At 35.1% G+C, this 18,895-nt stretch overlaps 1 protein-coding gene across 4 annotated transcripts in view; it reads right to left on the bottom strand.

The window, feature by feature from the left end:
• Positions 1-10,058: 10,058 nt before the first annotated feature.
• Gdap2 (ganglioside induced differentiation associated protein 2) overlaps positions 10,059-18,895 on the bottom strand; it is a 213,550-nt gene continuing 204,713 nt past the window's right edge. For 3 of the 4 annotated variants that reach the window (XM_089632499.1, XM_089632500.1, XM_089632501.1), the window contains exons 9-12: positions 14,451-14,604; positions 13,801-13,940; positions 13,237-13,435; positions 12,294-12,544 (exon numbers count right to left, since the gene is read on the bottom strand). In XM_089632499.1, the coding sequence (XP_089488625.1) occupies positions 12,491-12,544; positions 13,237-13,435; positions 13,801-13,940; positions 14,451-14,604 (547 nt within the window). In that variant the 3' untranslated portion in view covers positions 12,294-12,490. Of the gene's footprint in view, positions 12,228-12,293; positions 12,545-13,236; positions 13,436-13,800; positions 13,941-14,450; positions 14,605-18,895 lie in introns of those variants that run through there. The other variant, XM_089632502.1, reaches the window with a different exon arrangement.

The following is an 18,895-nucleotide window of genomic DNA, read 5'->3' as shown; positions in this document are numbered from 1 at the left end:
GTTTAGCATTTTCTATGAGATACATTTTCAGAGATAGTCGAAATTCCTGTCCCAATTATTTTGTACTATTTTCTGTGGAACCAGTTATTAAAAAAAGTATATATATATATATATATACAGGATGTCCGGGGTGAAAGTGCAGTAACTTTGGGAGGTGATTCTACATGATGGTAGAAGTAAAAAAGATGAACTTTTTTTGAAATTTCAACTTTTAGATGTACTTTTTGGCTACAAACGAAAAATTGCGCTGAGAAACTAATCAAAAGTATCTCGGATTGCTTGACAAATGAGATATTATTCTCGTGGTCCATTGTGTTTCGTACTACCTTATATGATTTAATATCCACTGGGAACTAAAAACTGCTAACTGGGATTACGCAGCTATTCTTTTCTAATTTTCAAATGCTTAGTTATGATATTATCCACCAACCGAAGAAGCTTACAATAAGTTGGGAAGGTTATTAATATACACAAATGGATCATTTTTATGGTGTCGTTTTTGTGAAAAATCATCTAAAGTGCGCTCCATAAAGAATCTTAAGGATGAATGTATTTTAAGGTTATGAAAGTATTTTTTGGAAAACACACAATCGATATGTTAATATTATGTTGGGTATTGTTTTAGTGTCGGGGTTTTTATGTCCGTGGGGATGACATATTTTTATTTTTATTATTTTAGATGTAGATATTATAAATTTAACGTCATATGAAACGCATTCAAATTCGTTATCATTCGAATCGTTATAATGTGAATCCCCCCCCCCCCCCTCTCACTCTCTCACACTCTCTCTCTCACTCTCCCCACCCCGACAAAATCTGCCTTTGTCCGCAGCTACTGCTCCCGCAGAATCCCGAGCGATAAAATCGATTAATCACTCGATTCTTTTGATGATTCGATCAAAATATTTAGATCCTGCCCATCACTAGTCAGAATATGATTCCGGCAGTCGGGTGATGACCAGGGGGGTATAACTCCGAGAAAAAAGTGGGTCAAAAAAAAAGACACGGTAATCTCTATGGCTGACTTGTGACGTATATTTTCCACAAACCAGTGCGCACTTCATGCATGTTTATAGGCCGCTGTCATTGGCCGATTTTAGGCTAGCCCAGAGGTCGGCAAACTTATTTGCCAAAGAGCCAAATATGTACATTACAATGATTTAAAAAAAAAATTAGAGCCAAATATAAAAGCATTATAATAATCAGTTAAGTATTTTAATATTAAGTATTACACTATTACGTAATTATGATGTATTACCTATTCAAATATTAAGTTGAGATATAATTATTTGATTTCAAACAAATAAATAGGAAAAATGAGAAATTTCTTACAATTAAACTGATTGATCAGTTTTGTAAGATTTAAGTAACGTAAAATATTGTACAAAGAAAAATTTAAAAAACAGATTAAAAATAATATATATTAAACCATGACAATGACAATCATAATAAGTACTTAATGCAAACCATGCCCTTGCATCTCCTTCGAAAGTTTGAGTAAGTCAGGTTTGTATGTTGTTGTTCTTAATTTTAGGCACGATTCCAGGTTGTCATCAATAAGACGACTTCTCAGTTTACTCTTGATAAAGTTCATGCTTGAAAAGATTGTTCGCATGAATATGTAGAACCGAAAAGGGATAGTACAGAAAAAGCGAGTTTTTTCAGCTGGTCATAAGAGTTGGGAATACTATTCCAAGCGTTGAATATGATCATGTCTTCCTTCTCTAGGTCTTTCAAGGTAGACCACTTGTGTTGTGAACTAAGCTCACATTTTTTCTTCTCCAGTATTTATAAATCAACCCAAAGACGTTCAAATTTAGAGCTCCATATTTAGTAGTGCTTGTAAATGAAAAAATTATTTTCTTGGCGATGCTTCAGCAGACTCGGAAAGTGAAACAATTTTTCCCTTGCAAAATCTTCAGCAAAGAGGGATAATTTGTTTTCAAATGAAACAACTTCTTCTAACATCGAAAAAATTGTATTTCCTTTCCCTTGTAGTTTATGATTAAGTTTATTTAGATGAGACGTAACGTCTACCATGAAATAAAAGTTTTGAATCCACTTATCGTCTGTTAGTTCTGGATAGTTAACACCCTTCTCAAGGAGAAATGCTTTGATTTCTGGAAACAGCAATTCGAAACGCTTTAAAACGTTCCCTCTTGATAACCAACGTACCTTGTTATGAATCAGAAGATCACCGTACTCACTCTCCATTTCAACTAAAAATTCTTTGAATTGGCTATGATTAAGAGCTTTAGCTAAAATGGAGTTAACAATCGTAATCACCAATTCCATAACTTTACAAATTTCTTTTGGAAATGTCTGCGCACAAAGCGCTTCTTGATGAATGATGCAATGGTAAGCAAGTATCTCGTGATTATTTTTTTCTTTCAAAAGAGCAACAAACCCCTTTCTGTGGCCGGTCGTACTTTTGGCCCCGTCTGTTGAAATCTACACAATTTTTTCGAGAGAAATTTGATGTTTATCCATACATCCAATTACAGCGTTTGTGATATCCTCTCCACGCGTCTGACCTTTGAGTGGCAATAATCCTAAAAGTTCTTCTTTAGGACCTGTATGAGAAATAAATCTTACAAAAAGCAAAACTTGCGCTGTATCATTTATGTCACAAGAATCGTCAACTACTATTGATAAAGCCTAAACCAATTTTAGATCTTCGACTTGCTGGATGGTTATATTCGAAGACATTTTAAGTGTTCTATCTTTCATTGTTTTGGCAGACAACGGTAACTCTTTAAATTTTTTTTTTAATTTCTGCCTTGTTCTTAAAATCCCGAAATAGTTCTCCGGATGCCTTTACAAAACAACTTTTAATGTATTCGCCGTCTGTGTACGGTTTCCCTCTCTTCGCAATCTCTCGACTAACAAAAAAACTTGCCATATTAACATTACTGAAAGATTGCATTCAGTTGTTGAATACAGAAGTTAATGTCTCTTGAGTCTTCTGGAGTTCCTCAACTGCTTTCTTCCTTGCATTACCGACAGGATATTTATTGCTAAATGAAGTGTGTTTATTTTTAAATGTCTTTCCAAATTTCACTTCTTGCTATGCGCCAATTTTTCCTTACAAATAAGACATGTCGGAAGGCCATCTATGTTTTGAATAAACGCGAAAGTCTCGGTCCACTCAACTCTAAATTCACGGTTTTCATCTTCCGTTTTTCTTTGCTTCTTTTTGGTAGCTATGTGAAATATTAACCCGTCACCAATACTAAATAACTATCATATTATAGTATAATTTTTTTCCGACACCAACACTAAATAAATAACATTATAATATAAATGATTATCATATACATATATCAAATAAATATTAAATTAATGATGTAAATACCTGTAGAATGTGCAGCTGGATGGAAAATAAACCCATGTAACACGTACGCGACAAACGCGACTGGCGAGGTGACTGCTATCCAACGCCAACCAGACTTATTGAAACGCGAGAAGAGTCTCCCTCGCACCGCACACCCCACAGTTGTCACCCGCCGATACCATCGGCGCGTCTTGCGCGCCTTTCCGTGAACTTTTGCGCGGGAGCCGCACTTAAGAGGCTAAAGAGCCGCATGCGGCTCCGGAGCCGCACTTTGCCGACCTCTGGGCTAGCCAATGGGGTTGGCTCCGAATGAGAATTATATTGTCTATATTCGCAAAAATATGGCAACTTCCTAAGAGCGTCATAGTTGAAAAAAGTTTGGGAAGCCCTGGTGTAATGCATAAATAAACCAATCACAGTGTAATTGGTAATGTATGGACTGACGAAAAAAATCGACTTGGTGTGAATACCGTAAAAAGGGATTTATAAGTTTTCTTCAATTAAAATATCAGTTGCACTGAATTTAAGATATTATTTCAGGCAATAAACGGTTATTAAAAGCATTAGCATCTAGTGCCAAATATGTTAAAAAGTGATTTTTTACTTAACATATTTTACCATTGCTTTGAAATAGAAAATATAAGTTTTAATGTTTACTGAGTAATTCAACGTGTTCACCCTCGTAGTTTTCGGTAATTTTCTCTGTTTGATCTGGTCAAAATGAAAGGGATTTATGATTAAAAAAAACCCAAAAGACCCTTTGATTTTTCGACAAATTGTACCAAATAAATCAAAGGGGGGTTTTGATAAATCATTATTTATCAAAACCCTTTGATAAAAATGTTCGGTTTTTTTTATCTGGACCATCTGGCCACCCTAGCTAGACCCCCTGAACCATAAATAAATCACTCTCCCCTGAACCCGCAAATAACGATCAACCATAAATAAACCACTCCCGCTCACTAGACCGATAACTCCGAGCTTTTTGCAGGGAGAATTTTTGTCCACTATTTAATCATAGATCTGCCGATGTTTAGACAGTTTTTAATTATGACGTCGACACAGCTATATATACAAGGATAGAGGAAACAATAAAAAAGGGGCAACCATAGACAATATGATCTTTCCTAGGTAAGCACTCTAATTGTGCCATTCATCAGCCTAAAATATTATTTTAAAAATAATTTTTAAAATGTTAACAGATTTTCTAAGGACGACAAGGCTACATCCAGCTACATCTCACAAAGTGCGGTCCTGCAAAAATGAGCTCAAAGTATCTTTCCTTACAGCACATTTTCTCAGGACGGCGCTTTGTAAGTTTAAAATCTCTCGTCACGATAGTATTTAAAGTGTTTAAAATTAATTGAAATTTAAATTCCTTTACTATAAAAGGAAAAACATTTTCAAATAATGATTGTGCTTTTTTACGATAGTATTGAATGTTAACATTTCTGTGTTTATCAGAAAAATGAAAAACTTAGTTACATGTAGTGAAGTATTTTTTTATTTCACTAAGATAATAGAAACAGGAAACACAAATAGATTTACAGTACAAAACACATGTTAAATGTGTACCAAGTCTGCGACTGAATTTTAAAATAATAAAAAAATATTACATTTTGAGGTTTTAGTGATAAAGTTATTCCAAAAATAATATGGATAATACAGAAACAGAAATGCTAGAATTTATAAATGCTTAAATATTACAATTTGTGGTTTTACTCAAAAAGTTAATCCAAAAATAGTATGGATAGCACTTAAACAGGAAATGCTAGGATATATAAGCACAAAACACATTTCAAATGTGTACCAAGACAATACAGAAAACATAACACAGAATAAGAAATACAAGAATATATAAGAAAAAAATAAATTTTAAAGAAGGTGTTGAAAGACATTCATTATGATGTTGAGTAACTGATTAAAAAAACAATATAATAAAATAATGAAAAATAAAATAAGTAATTAAGGCAACCATTTATTCCTATTTTTAGAATATTTTAAATAGTGTAGGATTGCCATTTTTCAAGTAACATAGAACAGATGATTACCTTCGTTAACTTCCATGATCCTTTTAACAGAAGGAACCACACCGCTGGTACACGGGAAGATATTACATTACTGGAATAAACATATTTATTGCATTAACTAACATTAAAGTTTGTGAACTAAACATATCGTCGCTGTGAAATCAAACCGGCATATCTGCAAAATGCTTGTTTTTCACCAGACCGCTTTAAAGATTTCGCATATGATATTTTCCCTTTAACGTCCGTTTGGTTCACCTCAAAGCCACCTTATGAATGAATAAAATTTAGACGAATACTGCTTATTGAAGTAGTAGTTGCAAATAAATCGAAAATTGCTTAAATTAAGAGTAAAATGCAGATATGCCAGTATGGCTTTAAAATCAGTGTAATATTTGCTTTTGTGTCACAGTGGCTTCTTCTTTTGGAACCTGTTTTAGGTATAACAAAAAAAGAAAATGTTGTCAATGAAAAAATAATTTATTGCTTCACAATTTTTTTATAAACAATTAATATAAAACTGCTCTTCCCTTTGCTGGTAACTTCAAAGTTTCCCAATCGTTTATGGAAATCTGAATAAATTGACGGTATTATCCCGGTGGTAACTAACTTTAGGATACCATTTTTCTTCTTCTCAACAATGGTCTCTTGGAATAAGCTTGCATCAGAACAGTATTCACGCTCCCATTGCCCCGTTTATTCCTTTTCTTCGCCTCTTCCCAGGCATGTGATCCGTAGGATGTTTTGAAGTAAAAGTTGCCGTCGTCTTTAATTACTTTAAACATTCGAATGCCCAAAATGGGTAAAATTACCTGGGGGTCCTTCAGAGCTTTTATATCAAAAATTCCTTATGACTCAACTCATGAACCAGGTAAGGGTTGCCACTTTTCTTTGCCGTTTTAATGGCCATGGCGTATTGGGAAGGTAAGTATATCGGTCCGCTTTGGAGTGCTCTTTTAACTTATTTTTCAATGGTTGAGTGAGCCGAATCCACCTTGTTTGGGTGTGGCCCTTTACTAAAAAATTGTGAGTGATAGAATTTATGTTTTTTAATGTTGTAACATCATATTTGTACATTGCCATCATCAAGTTATTTTTTTGTTGTCCACAACAATTATCGTTGTAAAAGACAATGTCTATTGGACAGTCAGCTTTGTCATTTAAATGTTGCAGTTATTTCAGCACACAGCTCCCAATCTCAATAACGCTTCTTTTTCCCTGTGTCTCATCCTAAGTGTAACAATTAACTGTTTTGTCAGCTTTCAGTTCAGCAATTGTTAAATTGTAAACGGCTAGATTTGAAATGTGGTAGTAGGAAGATGCCTCCCCATGCGGATATGACAGCACTGCCTGTAGATCCTATACTGCTACGACGGTTGAATCTGTGCTTTTATTGTCATTCTCCTTTTCCAGTCTGGACAAGTCCTTTTCTAGAATATGATTCTCATATTCTGTCGTATTTTGTTTCGTATTTTGGTAAATGAGACATACGTCACACTGATCTTTCTTCGGTGTGAAAGTTTGTATGACTTGTAAAAACCTCTGTACTGGTAGTAGCTGATTCCTGCAAGGTTTGTCTCCTTTCTTTCTTTTAGATAATCTCTGTGATCGGCGATAGATTTTCCACCATCGATATACTCCTGAGAACTTTGAGATCTGTAGTAATGACTAGGAACACTTGCGTTTACAGTTGTGGCAAAGAGGCTTCATGCTTCGTTGGTTCACTCTTCCACGGGTTTTAGACTCGTATTCCTCACCGCAGTTTTGCATCTTTCAGTTTGCTAAAGTTTTTTTTTATTAAATTTGCCTATTTTAATTTATTTTTTTAACAGGGAGAAATTTTACCCGGGTACATTTTGGCATATATGCCGGTTTGTTTTAGTTGAGGCTGTTATAAACGCTTTTGTTAAGTGCAAACCGGATTATCTGCCAATAAGTCATACAAAAGTCATATCTGGGTAATAATAAAAATGTACTATTGTGAGATAATTCAGTTTTACTTACATGATGGACGCATTTCCACCTTGAAAGTTTTGAAGCAACTGGCGTATTGCGGGATAGGTCTGTCTTCTGCTAAAAAAGTGGAGAATTCCCGCATAAATGCATACCGGCCCAACGCCATCTGACAGATTTTTATTCAACTATACGACATGCCGGTTCGATATAAGAATAGAAGGGAAAAAAACAAATTTTTTGACACCAATAACTCAAAAGCTCCATTTTTGCACATATGCCGGTTTGATTTAACAGCGACGATATTATTATTTCTTTTCAAGTAACATAGAACAGATTTATACCTTTGTAATCCTCCAGGATCCTTTTGGATGAATGATTTACATCTGTTCTGTAGAGTCCTGGCGGAACATTGATGGGGACTAAAAATAAATTCAATTCTGAGGTGAACTTAAGTTAAGATCAACTTACACATTACATGGAACACTGAAGACAAACAAATGGAGATTTGCGCCTGTATTTTCGTCACAACTTCTCCATGCCCATTGGCGGAACCTTCTCTTCTCAAAGCTTCCGTGGGTCAGATATTTGTGTCGAGTGAACTTTCTGTCAGTATAGCCTTTCACAAAACACAGCTTACTAACTTTATGGTGAGACATTTTCACACAAGAAGATAATTCAAAATATTGACGTTCACGACTCCCAAGTTTGGACAGCGACATAAATAAACTACTCAAGACAACAATCTGAATGTGTGAAACGACGCTTCAATGGCATCACATGGTTTCCAAGAAGTGGAGCGTGGCCTTTCTTTCTGTTACGCACATCTTGTGCTGGAGAGAGTGAGAGATCAAACCCTGACGTGTTTTCATTGGTAGATAGCCAAGGGCTGTGAAGACGTCGTAAAATAACCATGGAAATTTCCGTGTCTTTTCTTCGGTTTCAAATTTGGATCGGAGTTATACCCCCCTGCGATCAACCATCTCGCCTTCGGCAACCGGTTCCAAATCACTCTTCGGTAACTGGAACCGCAGTGAATAAGGGCCGGTATATATGTCTGATATAGGCCCCGTCGGGCGAGAGTGGTTATTTATGTGTCGGGCCTAGAGATGAGTTGTGATTTGTTGATTTATGGTGAGTCATACTAGCTCGTCTTGATAATTGGAACTACTTGTACAAATAACAATAAATACTTATTCCAAACATCTGTTCCCTAGTATTTCACACTTCTACCTACTTACAAGTCATGGTATGCCAATTCTTTTTTGTGTGGGGTATTGCTCACTCGGTGCTGGATTCCCCACAATATTTTTTTGTCATCATATGCGCATTTTGTTGCGGGGTTAATTTTGATGTAAGTACAATAATTCAAGTGTTTTAATTATTTTTTTTTTACAAATTTAACCTATATTGTACTTTAAAGTAGTGATGCAACAGAGCTCTGCTTCCGCTTCCGCTTCTGCAGAAGTTCCGCAAGTTTTTCACTTCCGTTTCCGTTTCTGGTTCCGCAAACTTTATAATAGAACTCTAAACGGAGAATACAGCGAGGAGCGCGGAGGCGGGGGGCGCGGGGAAGACTGGACAGGGGGCGGGACACAAACATGTCGTAATGAGTTCGTTTGTTTATAGTTTATGTATTTTGGCAACACTGGGTTTATTTATGATTCTGCGCATCAGCGCACCTCGTGACAGTCGTGACGTTTAGTAAATCTTCCGTTATTCTACTCTACTTATTAATGTTGTGTTTAGTGTAATCATGAAACCAAAAACAATTTCCGTTTGGAACTATTGATTGATGACTTAAGTGCCAAATGCAAACTCTGTGAAAAAGTGTATTCGCGAAAAGGTCGCACGACTACAGCTTTAAAGAGTCACCTAAAATCGATTCATGCCGAACAGTTTGGAGAGTATGAGAAGTTAGATGATGCTTTCAAACTTTCATTTTCATCAACAGACTCAAAGGTGAAAAAGCAGCTAAATTACTTTTTATAAAATATAATTTACCACTGTTTAATTTCGAGTACTAGAAGTACAAAATACAAATTTAATTAAAAAAATCTTAAAAAATAAAATTGTGCTTTTTCTTCATAGTATTAACACTTCCGCTTCCGCTTCTGCTTCCGCTAAGATTTACTTTTGACATCTGTTTCCGTTTCTGCTTCCGTTAAGACACTTCCGTTGCATCACTACTTTAAAGCTTGATTACACTACTTTGTGTGTCAACTGCATAAAAAAAAATCATAATATTTTCTGGAATTCTGTCATTGTTATTACCTATTATTATGGTAGAATAATTAAAATTAAGAATGATAACAATATATATTTTATGTAAACAGATTACCGTATTATTGACAAACAACGAAAAAAGAGTTGTTTATTGGAAATTTTCTGTTTTGTTATACCTTTATTTTGTTTGTGTTATATTTTTATTTGTAATTTTATAAAAGGTTAAATAAATAATAAAAAAGGATGCCGCTTAACTAATTTCTTTTCACTTGCAACTACCTCCTTAGCAGCTCTATGTGACTGTTTGCTAGCAGATAGCAACATAGGCAGCGTCGTAATCGCTCCGTGATTTAGGAATTTTATAAATCAATGCTTGGAAACATTATTGTGATAACTGATTTATTCTTTTGAATTAATTTTATTTGATTACATACCTATTCATAATTGTTGGGAAAATCAAAAAAATTGTACGTTTTTTGAGGTTAGTGGGAAATTTATGCTGAACACAAATAAAAGAATTTGGGAAATTAGTATATATTTTATTTTCAAATTCTTACAAACAAAAAATATGGACAAATTATGAATTCAGGTAAAAATAAGTACACTGGGCATAACAACTCGGAGCTCAATCAATGAACCAGTGGTAGCAATAATTAATAATATAACATAATATAGATAAAATGTTTCTACGCTAATAATGAAAATACATGTTAAATGTTATCAATAGGGAAATTACCTTAAAAATAGAATTTGGATTAGGCAACTATTAACTTACCTACACACGGTTACTATGGCCAAGTACTCCAGAATGTTTATAATACCTCCAACTTCGACATTTCCCAAACATTGTGATGGCAGTTATCTACACTAGCACCTCCTAGCAGCACGAGATGTGAGGCTTAGTTTAAGATCATACAGTTTAATGGATTTTATGTATGACTGCCGTGCTACACAAGCGCCTCTAGCGGCCAGAGTTGCCAGCCAATACAAGTAAATACTGAAGTTGTACGTATTATTAATATTCTTTTATTTATTAGTATTTACTTTGGCCGTATTGTGGAGGCAGTTTCAGAAGTCACAAATCACAAATATTCTAATGAGAGATGATCATTGAACTCTACAAATAATTAACAAGTTTAGCATTCGGTTGTAAGACACTATTTGAAATAGGTTTAACATTCAATTAATCAACAATCCACCAAGTTAGTAATCAGTAATCATACGGTATCTAGTATTAAGTATGGGTGAGGGTGCCCTTAGTCATCCAGTCGCTATTCTCAAGTAATCCATCCACTCATGCAATTACTAAATCTCTTTCAATAACATAATGTATTATTGACAATCAATGAAAACAATTTATTTGTTAAGTCATTTGAATTGATTTTTTGAACACAAGCACTAAGCCGTATTAACAATTGATGTAAATATGATGCAGAGAAGTGAAAAGTACCAGTTGGTGTGAAGCAACACCCGAGATGGGTTGGTTGCCTTCAGAGTGGAACAGAAGGTCCAACAAAGAACTACAGATCCAGTCCAGCTGCAGAAGACCTGTTCCAAACGTTGGCACAACTGACGCAACTCTGTACATCAGCTTATATTTTAATAAATGCTAACATATTTAATGAAGTTTCAACAATCTATAATAACTATGATACATCGTAAATAACAACGGATAATGTATCTATATCACTTTAATTGGGAGTAGTTCCCGTCATAAGCTTTGTTAAATCTAATCAACAATGACTTTTCATATTGAAAAAAGCCCAATTATACATTTTACAATAAAGAATGTGAAAATATTACGTAATTAGATACGGTACCTTTGTTATTTGAAAATATGTAATTGCCTTTTTTATGGGTAGTATTTCTAATGGGTAATTTGAGTTGTATCCTAAATATGTTTTTCAGAGTTACAGTTGAATTTATAAACGTAAAGAAAACATGATTACGGAAGTTCTGGGGAGCCAGAGCACTAGGAAACTAGGGAACTAGGGAGAAGTATTGTTAGGGAAAGACACGGAGAAAGTTGATAACAAATCATTACGAGCTACATTAATGTATTAAAGTTTCATTTAAAGAAACACGTATTTGCAAGATTGAATAGTTTAGTGATACTTTACTTAGTACTTCATCAACTGCAAGTGTATTTACATTAGAGTGCAAAATGCATGATAATTAATCATTTATCTCTATGTAACTTACTAAAAATATCAACAACAGTTTAACTTTAAACTCTGGTTAGACGTTAGACAACTGAAGGTAAACTTTATAATATTTTCAGGCATTAAAAAGAATATAATTTTAAGCGGCACACATAAAAATTTACATGGAAAGTATTTTTTTTATCAAAAAATCACCATCTTGTAACAGCTGGGGTACCTCAACAACTCAACTCATCGTTTCAATCTAATTCCCACCAATTTTAAAAGTTCCTTACAACTAAAATGTTTTAAACTCTAATTTATAGTCACCTAGAGAATGATATTGCTATGCGGATATTTCATCAGGCTTACATCACTCTAATTATCTTCAGTCCTCCAATTTATAAAAAACTATCACTTCAACATTGTTCTTCTTATTATTAGGGTATCACTGTTCATTTTCATGTTCATATGGCCGCGGCCGGGCCATCTGATGTCTTCCTATGTGCAGGAGGGGTCTGGCTGGAAGTAGTGAAGCCCGTTTATCTGTGAACCAGACATTTCTAGCATTAGTGGGTGGAAAGTGTCACAGAGAACTGATAAATACAAACAAAACCAGCAAACATCAATATACATATATTGGGGGTATCACTGTCATATTTATGTGGCTTGGGCCGGGATATCTGATGTCTTCCTATGTGCAGGAGGGGTCTGGCTGGAAGTAGTGCAGTCAGTTTATCTATGAACCGGGCTTTTGTAGCATAAAACCAGCTAACATCAATATATTATTGTGGTATCAATGTTCTTGTTCATGTGGTCTGGGCCGGGCCATCTGATGTTGTTCTGTGTGCTGGAGGGGTTGGCTAGAAATAGAGCAAGCCGTTTATCTATGGACTAGTCATTTCTTATATCAGCAGGTGGATCGTGTTACGTGTTAACAATACCAACAAACATCCATATACTATTAGGGTATCACTGTGCATGTTAATATGGCCGGTGCCAGGCCATCTGGTATCTTCCTGTGTGCAGGAGGAGACTGTTTGTCCATGGACCGTACATTTCTAGCATTGGCGGGCGGAGAGTGTCACACAGAATTGATAAATCTAAACGAAACCAGCAAACACCAATATACTATTAAGGCCGGTGCCGGGCCATCTGACGTGTTCCTATGTGAGAAGGGGTCCGGCTGAAAGCAGTTCCCCCCCTTTTTATCTATGTCATTTCTAGCACTAGCGCGTAGAGTGCCACATAGATCCTATAAAATCAAACAAAACCAGCAAACATCTGTGTAGTGTATCACTGTTCATGTTTATATGGCCGCGGTCAGGCCATATGACGCCTTCCTATGTGCAGGAGGGGTCGGGCTGGAGTTAGTGCAGCATTAACATTGGCAAGTGGACAGTACTCTAATGGGAACTGCAACGCTGCATAACACAAGACCGGATGCCATTGAATGGTTAAAAATAATCTCAGCATCCAGAAGCAGCTACTATCAACGCTCCCACTATGCAAAGAAGTAAGGAATGTGGAAGTGATGAAGGCATCAGATACTTACAGTCATGTCGTACTCCGTGATGTAGGCAGGGATCTCCAGCTGGTCGGGCTCCATGACGGAGTAGAGGTACTCCACACCGGGCAGGTTGTGCACCTTCTGCTTGATGGCCGGCGCCATGAATGTGGTGAACCACCAGGTCATCATCTTGGTCCAGATCGTGGGGTGGACGATGTAGAAGGCTTTGAGATTCTTCTTGTATCTGGAGGGAAGAGATATTCCTTAAGATCTTGTGTTTGTGAAATTTATCATAATCCTTTTAAAATCCAATTGCAGTGACATTTTAAAAATATTTAGTTCCGGGATTATTTCCAAATTTTGACCACTGTTATGCTTGACAGCTGATCAAACCAAAAATAAAATTTTACCGAATGCTGACGGGTTGCGAATCAGCGATTTATGGGAACCTTTATTATTTGAAGTGGCAAAAGTAAAAAAATCTAAATTAATATCGTCGATAGCCGATTTGTTTCATTCAAACTGGGGGTTTCAGTGACCTAAATAGAAACTTACTTTTTTAAAATAAAATTGAGAGAATGAAAGATGGTATGGGTTATGAGTACTAACTTGTAAGGCAGTATGCTGTAAACCTCCTTGAGCCAGGCGAAGGAGGGATAGTTGGCCCCCGAGGTGAGGGTGTGGAAGTAGGCGATCACATAGTCCCCCTTCACAATGGGGTCCAATAGGGCTATCAGGTACAGGAGACACTGCAATATAAGATAACAATGGGTTTAATTCTAAATCCAACATACAAATTAACACCCTCCATGATAATGATTGTTTCCGAACCAACCATAAATCTTTTATCTAGACAAATGTGTAGCATTGTAGACATCCCATCTAAACGAGCTTACATTTCTATATATGTTCCTTCAGAAGGGAGGGAGGGAAGAGGAGTGGTCCAAAATTAGAGCCCTGGGGTACCCCTTACCTAACCTAACCTGATTATATAATCTATATTATGTAATTCTATGTGTTCAATTCCTCGGCTGGCTAAGTCCTCCATCACAACACAAGCAACATTTTCAGCTTACTGTGGTGGTAGTAGGAGATTTTCAAATATTGTCAGGTTATTCGTAACCCGGGAATGTTTGTCTTTCTTTTAAAAAAAAAAAAATATATATATATATAGACTAGTTCAGCTAGGTTGTGGGCTCTCCCGCTGCCATGAACTCTTTAGAGGCCTCTGACTAGGAAATAATAGTGTAGTAATGTACCTTGTCAAGGTTGAGATTGTTGAAAGGGAACCACTTCCCCACGAACACCACGACGGGGCGGCCAAGGCGGTCCACGCCGCTCTGGTAAAGGCAGCCGATGCCAGAAACCTCCGTCAGATCCTCCGACTTGGCGCGCCGGAGCAGACGCTCGTATCTGAAACAAGGAATACACAAATATAACAAATGTTTTCCAAATAATTTACAATATATTTATTAATTATATATTCTGAATAAATATCTATCCCTTTATTATTATTTATTGAGCAGACAGCATTTTGCTGATGCGCTCATATCTGAATTCACAATAAGTTTAACATTAATTGTAATAATTTATTTTTTTAAAGTTAATCTTTTCTCTCCAGATAAGAACCCAATCGAGCTTTACATTGGTTTATGGAAACAGTGATTATCGCACAAACAAATTCACATATAACTTTGTGGGAGTAATGCGTTTTTAACTACCAATTTAAAATATTACAGGTTGATACTTTGTGGATGTAATGCGATTGTAACTACCAAATTAAATTATTACAGGCTGAAACTTTGTGTGGATAGTCTTAAATAATCCTGCTGAGCAAATACTATTAAAATAGTAGGCGTAAATTTTCTCTTTATTGTGTAGGCTCGAATTGAGTTGCAATAAATCGCGAAAAAGTACCTAAAAGTCTATACCAGAGGTTCCCAAAGTGGTCTGTCTATATGGACCCCCAGGGGTCGATATCGGCTTGCTGGGGGTCCATGTTAGAGAAAAAAATTTAGGGGTCCACAAAATTCAAATGGGGTACATACGAGCCGACCCACATTTACCTCAACTCAATATTTAGGAGTTCCGTAAATGACTCAATACACCTAACACAAATAACACAATTTACGTAATACTAATAGACTGAGAAATTAATCATTTGATATTTAGTAAAGCTGTTAATTGAGGTATATAAACAAAGATATACGTTCCTTTTCTCGTCAGAATTAATATATTGAAGCAAAACATTGCACATCGGAAGCCGCGAATTTTCCTAGTTCTCCAACTTGTTTTTGAAAAACGTCCAGGGTAACGTTTATCAACATTTAAATGTACTTCACACAGACTTAAAAACTAAGTTTGAGGACATTTTGACTATGGAAATGGAACGTCGAAGAATCGGAAATCATGTGACAAGAAGAAATGACCGGAATAAGCACTGACAAAGAACTTAAGGGGCAGTTCTGTAGGGTCAGCTACAGAAAGAAATTCCCGTTGCTTATCCTGATCATTTTCATTTGGTGTAATACTTCACAAGGGCGCCCTTGTCTGCACAATGCAAATACAGAGGAACCATACCGCCACATGGGACGTTAATAGTTTTAGGAAAATTTAATATTCGGCAGGCAGGGGGTCTACGGAAAAAAAAAAATTCGGCAAGTGGTCTATGGGGCGAAAAAGTTTGGGAACCTCTGGTCTATATAAAAATCGGTAGTCTCAGTAAATAAGTACTCACCAATTCAAGATAAAAAAGTTTTCTAATGAGTATTCTATCGTCACAATGGTATGAGAAAATTAAAAAACATGTATGTGTGTTGAAAACCTAATATAAAGCCACTGCTGAAAAAACACTTCCATGAAAAAAATCCATCCCACTACATAACCTTTAATTCTAAATGTCAAATTATTAAAATCATGAAAGATTGAAATATTCTTAACTGTTCTACGAGTTCATGATAATAATTTACATAATAAAACGTACTTGTACATTTTAATATTATTTAGGGATTTTAAAAGGTTAAACGTTTAATGTTCGCTGTTGCGTGATGTTACTGAGTACCGAGTCCCACGCATGAGATCGGTACACTCGATATTATCCTACTTTAAATCCCCTCATTCCCGCTGTATCTATTATAAATATTATTATTAATATCTTCAATCTTCGTTGTTCATATTAATTCGATAATAAAATTGGCAATATGCAATGCGAAAAATAGTGCGTGAACCGAGTGATATTCGACATTTCGCTGTCATTTTTCACTCTGTTGACACTTTTTATAACTAATCCTTTTACTGAGCCAGATGTTCTCTAGCTTGATCGGAGAGTTGCGTTGGGAAAAGAGTAGTTGTGCATTGCAGGAGTGTTGAGCCAAAATATCAGATGAACACATGATCAGTAGGATTGAGAACAACGGCTGAGCTGAAATTTTGGCTCAACACTGCTGAAATGCACAACTACGTTCTTTCCAACGGAAAGGTGATGACTGGTGACGGACGACTGAGCGTTCAATCAATTTAAGGAAGGCTAACTACTGGATTAAGCTTGCCTCAGTAAGACTACTTATAAAAAATTAAAGTCAAGCTAACACTTTATTTTTAACATATTACATACGCTTGTTTAAAAAAATATATATGCGATGTGGTAGGAGGAAGAGTGTATTGTTAATTGTTCGTTCTGATAATATTCTACAAGAATATTATACGACCGGGAACACGGAGGTATACCTATAAGTTATATCTATGACGGAGGCAATGGGTGGGAAGACATATGCGGCAGGATAGGAAGGCGAAACGGAGCGGCCTCATGACGGAACATGTTTACGTCTTTTGTTATTTATAGAATTGAAAACTCGCGCCCAAATCAAACAAGACGCAAACATACATTACCCACAGTAAACAATAATATTTACATTATATCCACTAAACTCTAACGGGAAAACACCACAAACCGTGAGCACTAAACAAGACGACCAGAATAACCGCCTCATATAAATATATATATATATTTTTTTTAATTTTCTTTATTCATTGACATAGTTAGGTTATTACAATTATTAGGTATGTTAAGACCAGAGATGTGCAAAATGGGTACCCAAAACCATTTGAAATGCAAAATGGAAATGGGTCAAAACTTTTCCATTTGAAAATGCAAAATGCAAAATGGAAAAGGGTCAAAACTTTTCCATTTGAAAATGCAAAATGCAAAATGGTTTTTAGAAAAGCATTTCAAATGCAAAATGCAAAATACCTATTTTCAAAATGCATTGAAAATGCAAAATGGTTTCTCAGGTCAAACAATTATAGAATTTTTAAAGAATTTTTTCATTTAATAATGGACATCAATGTAGAACAAACATATTACATGATGTTAAATTCAAAAACACAACGACTACAGATTATGAAATCAAAAAAAATTTCCGCGGGACTAATGTTGCCAACGTAAAAACACAGAAACTGCTATCTAACATTTAATATTACAGCGTCATGGCCCCATGTTCAGTATTTGAATCAATATTTTTTGTAATGGTATCACTCAATTGCCAGGGCCCCTACCAGGGAGCAACTTGACAAATGTAAATTATCTCTCATCGCGAAGTTGAAGACCGACTGATATTTGAGGCTTATGAAAAAAAGACGAGTGGAGATAGTAGGAAGAATGTTACAAAAAAGCATTTAAAAAGGAAAATACATTGAGAAAAGCACATAAAATGCAAAATGGAAAATACCCATTTTGCATTTCCATTTGAAATGGATTTATTTGAAATAAAGCACATCTCTGGTTAAGACAACCAACTAGGCAAATATGCCCGTGTTGTGGTGGTTGATTATATACAATACAGTACAAATATTGAAGAAATTAAAATAATTATAAAAAATATATAATTTAAAAGAAAATAAGGAGTACATAGTTTAAGAGAATATTTGTAGTATGCAATTAAAAAAATATATATTTATACATAAATTCAATTAACGAAATCAATGCACTAATACTAAAAAAAATACTTTTGATATTTAATATGTGCAAGTTAGTGTTTATGTGGAATACATTAAAATAATTTGAAAGAATATATCAAAAGATTTAAATATAATAAAATTTAAAAATAATAAAAAATACAAGACATATTAAAAAGTAAAAAATAAAAAGCATAAATACATATAGCATCAAAGTGAGTATATATAATTAAATTATCGGGAATTTTATAAGTTTAGTATTCTTAGAACGGAAAGCGTGTACAATATCTAATATCAGTAGTTCTGTGAAAAGTAGGTCTCGTGTCAAAAAATGTGTCTAATTTTCCTTATTTAATAAATCAAAATCAAAATTTCCGCTAAAATCGTAAGATTTGTAAGCAGATACTTAAATACCAACCGATATACTTAATTATAAAACATAAATATGAAAAAAGATTTTTTTTTAATTTCGAATAAGGAACATGTCCAAAAAACTGTCACCAACTCGATGATAATTCTTCCTTCAGAACGGTGGGCACCATAATATTGACAAGGACTTCGCTACGTTCTGTCTACAGATAGACAGTAGACAAAATTGAAATATACACACATAATTTTGATACCAAGTTTGACAAGCAGGTCAAACTAAATAAAAAATTCAAAGTCGAAATATTGACTTTCTACGAATGATCAATAATAATATTTATGATTGGATATTTAAAACTACCATTTCTAATTGATTGACTTCTCG

This window comes from Hesperophylax consimilis, chromosome 6, assembly GCF_061612785.1.
Source record: "Hesperophylax consimilis isolate HC1 chromosome 6, BYU_Hcon_1.0, whole genome shotgun sequence".
Taxonomy (NCBI): Eukaryota; Metazoa; Arthropoda; class Insecta; order Trichoptera; family Limnephilidae; genus Hesperophylax; species Hesperophylax consimilis.
The sequence above is the reverse complement of the archived record's forward strand: the minus strand, read 5'-3'. Positions and strand labels throughout refer to the sequence as shown.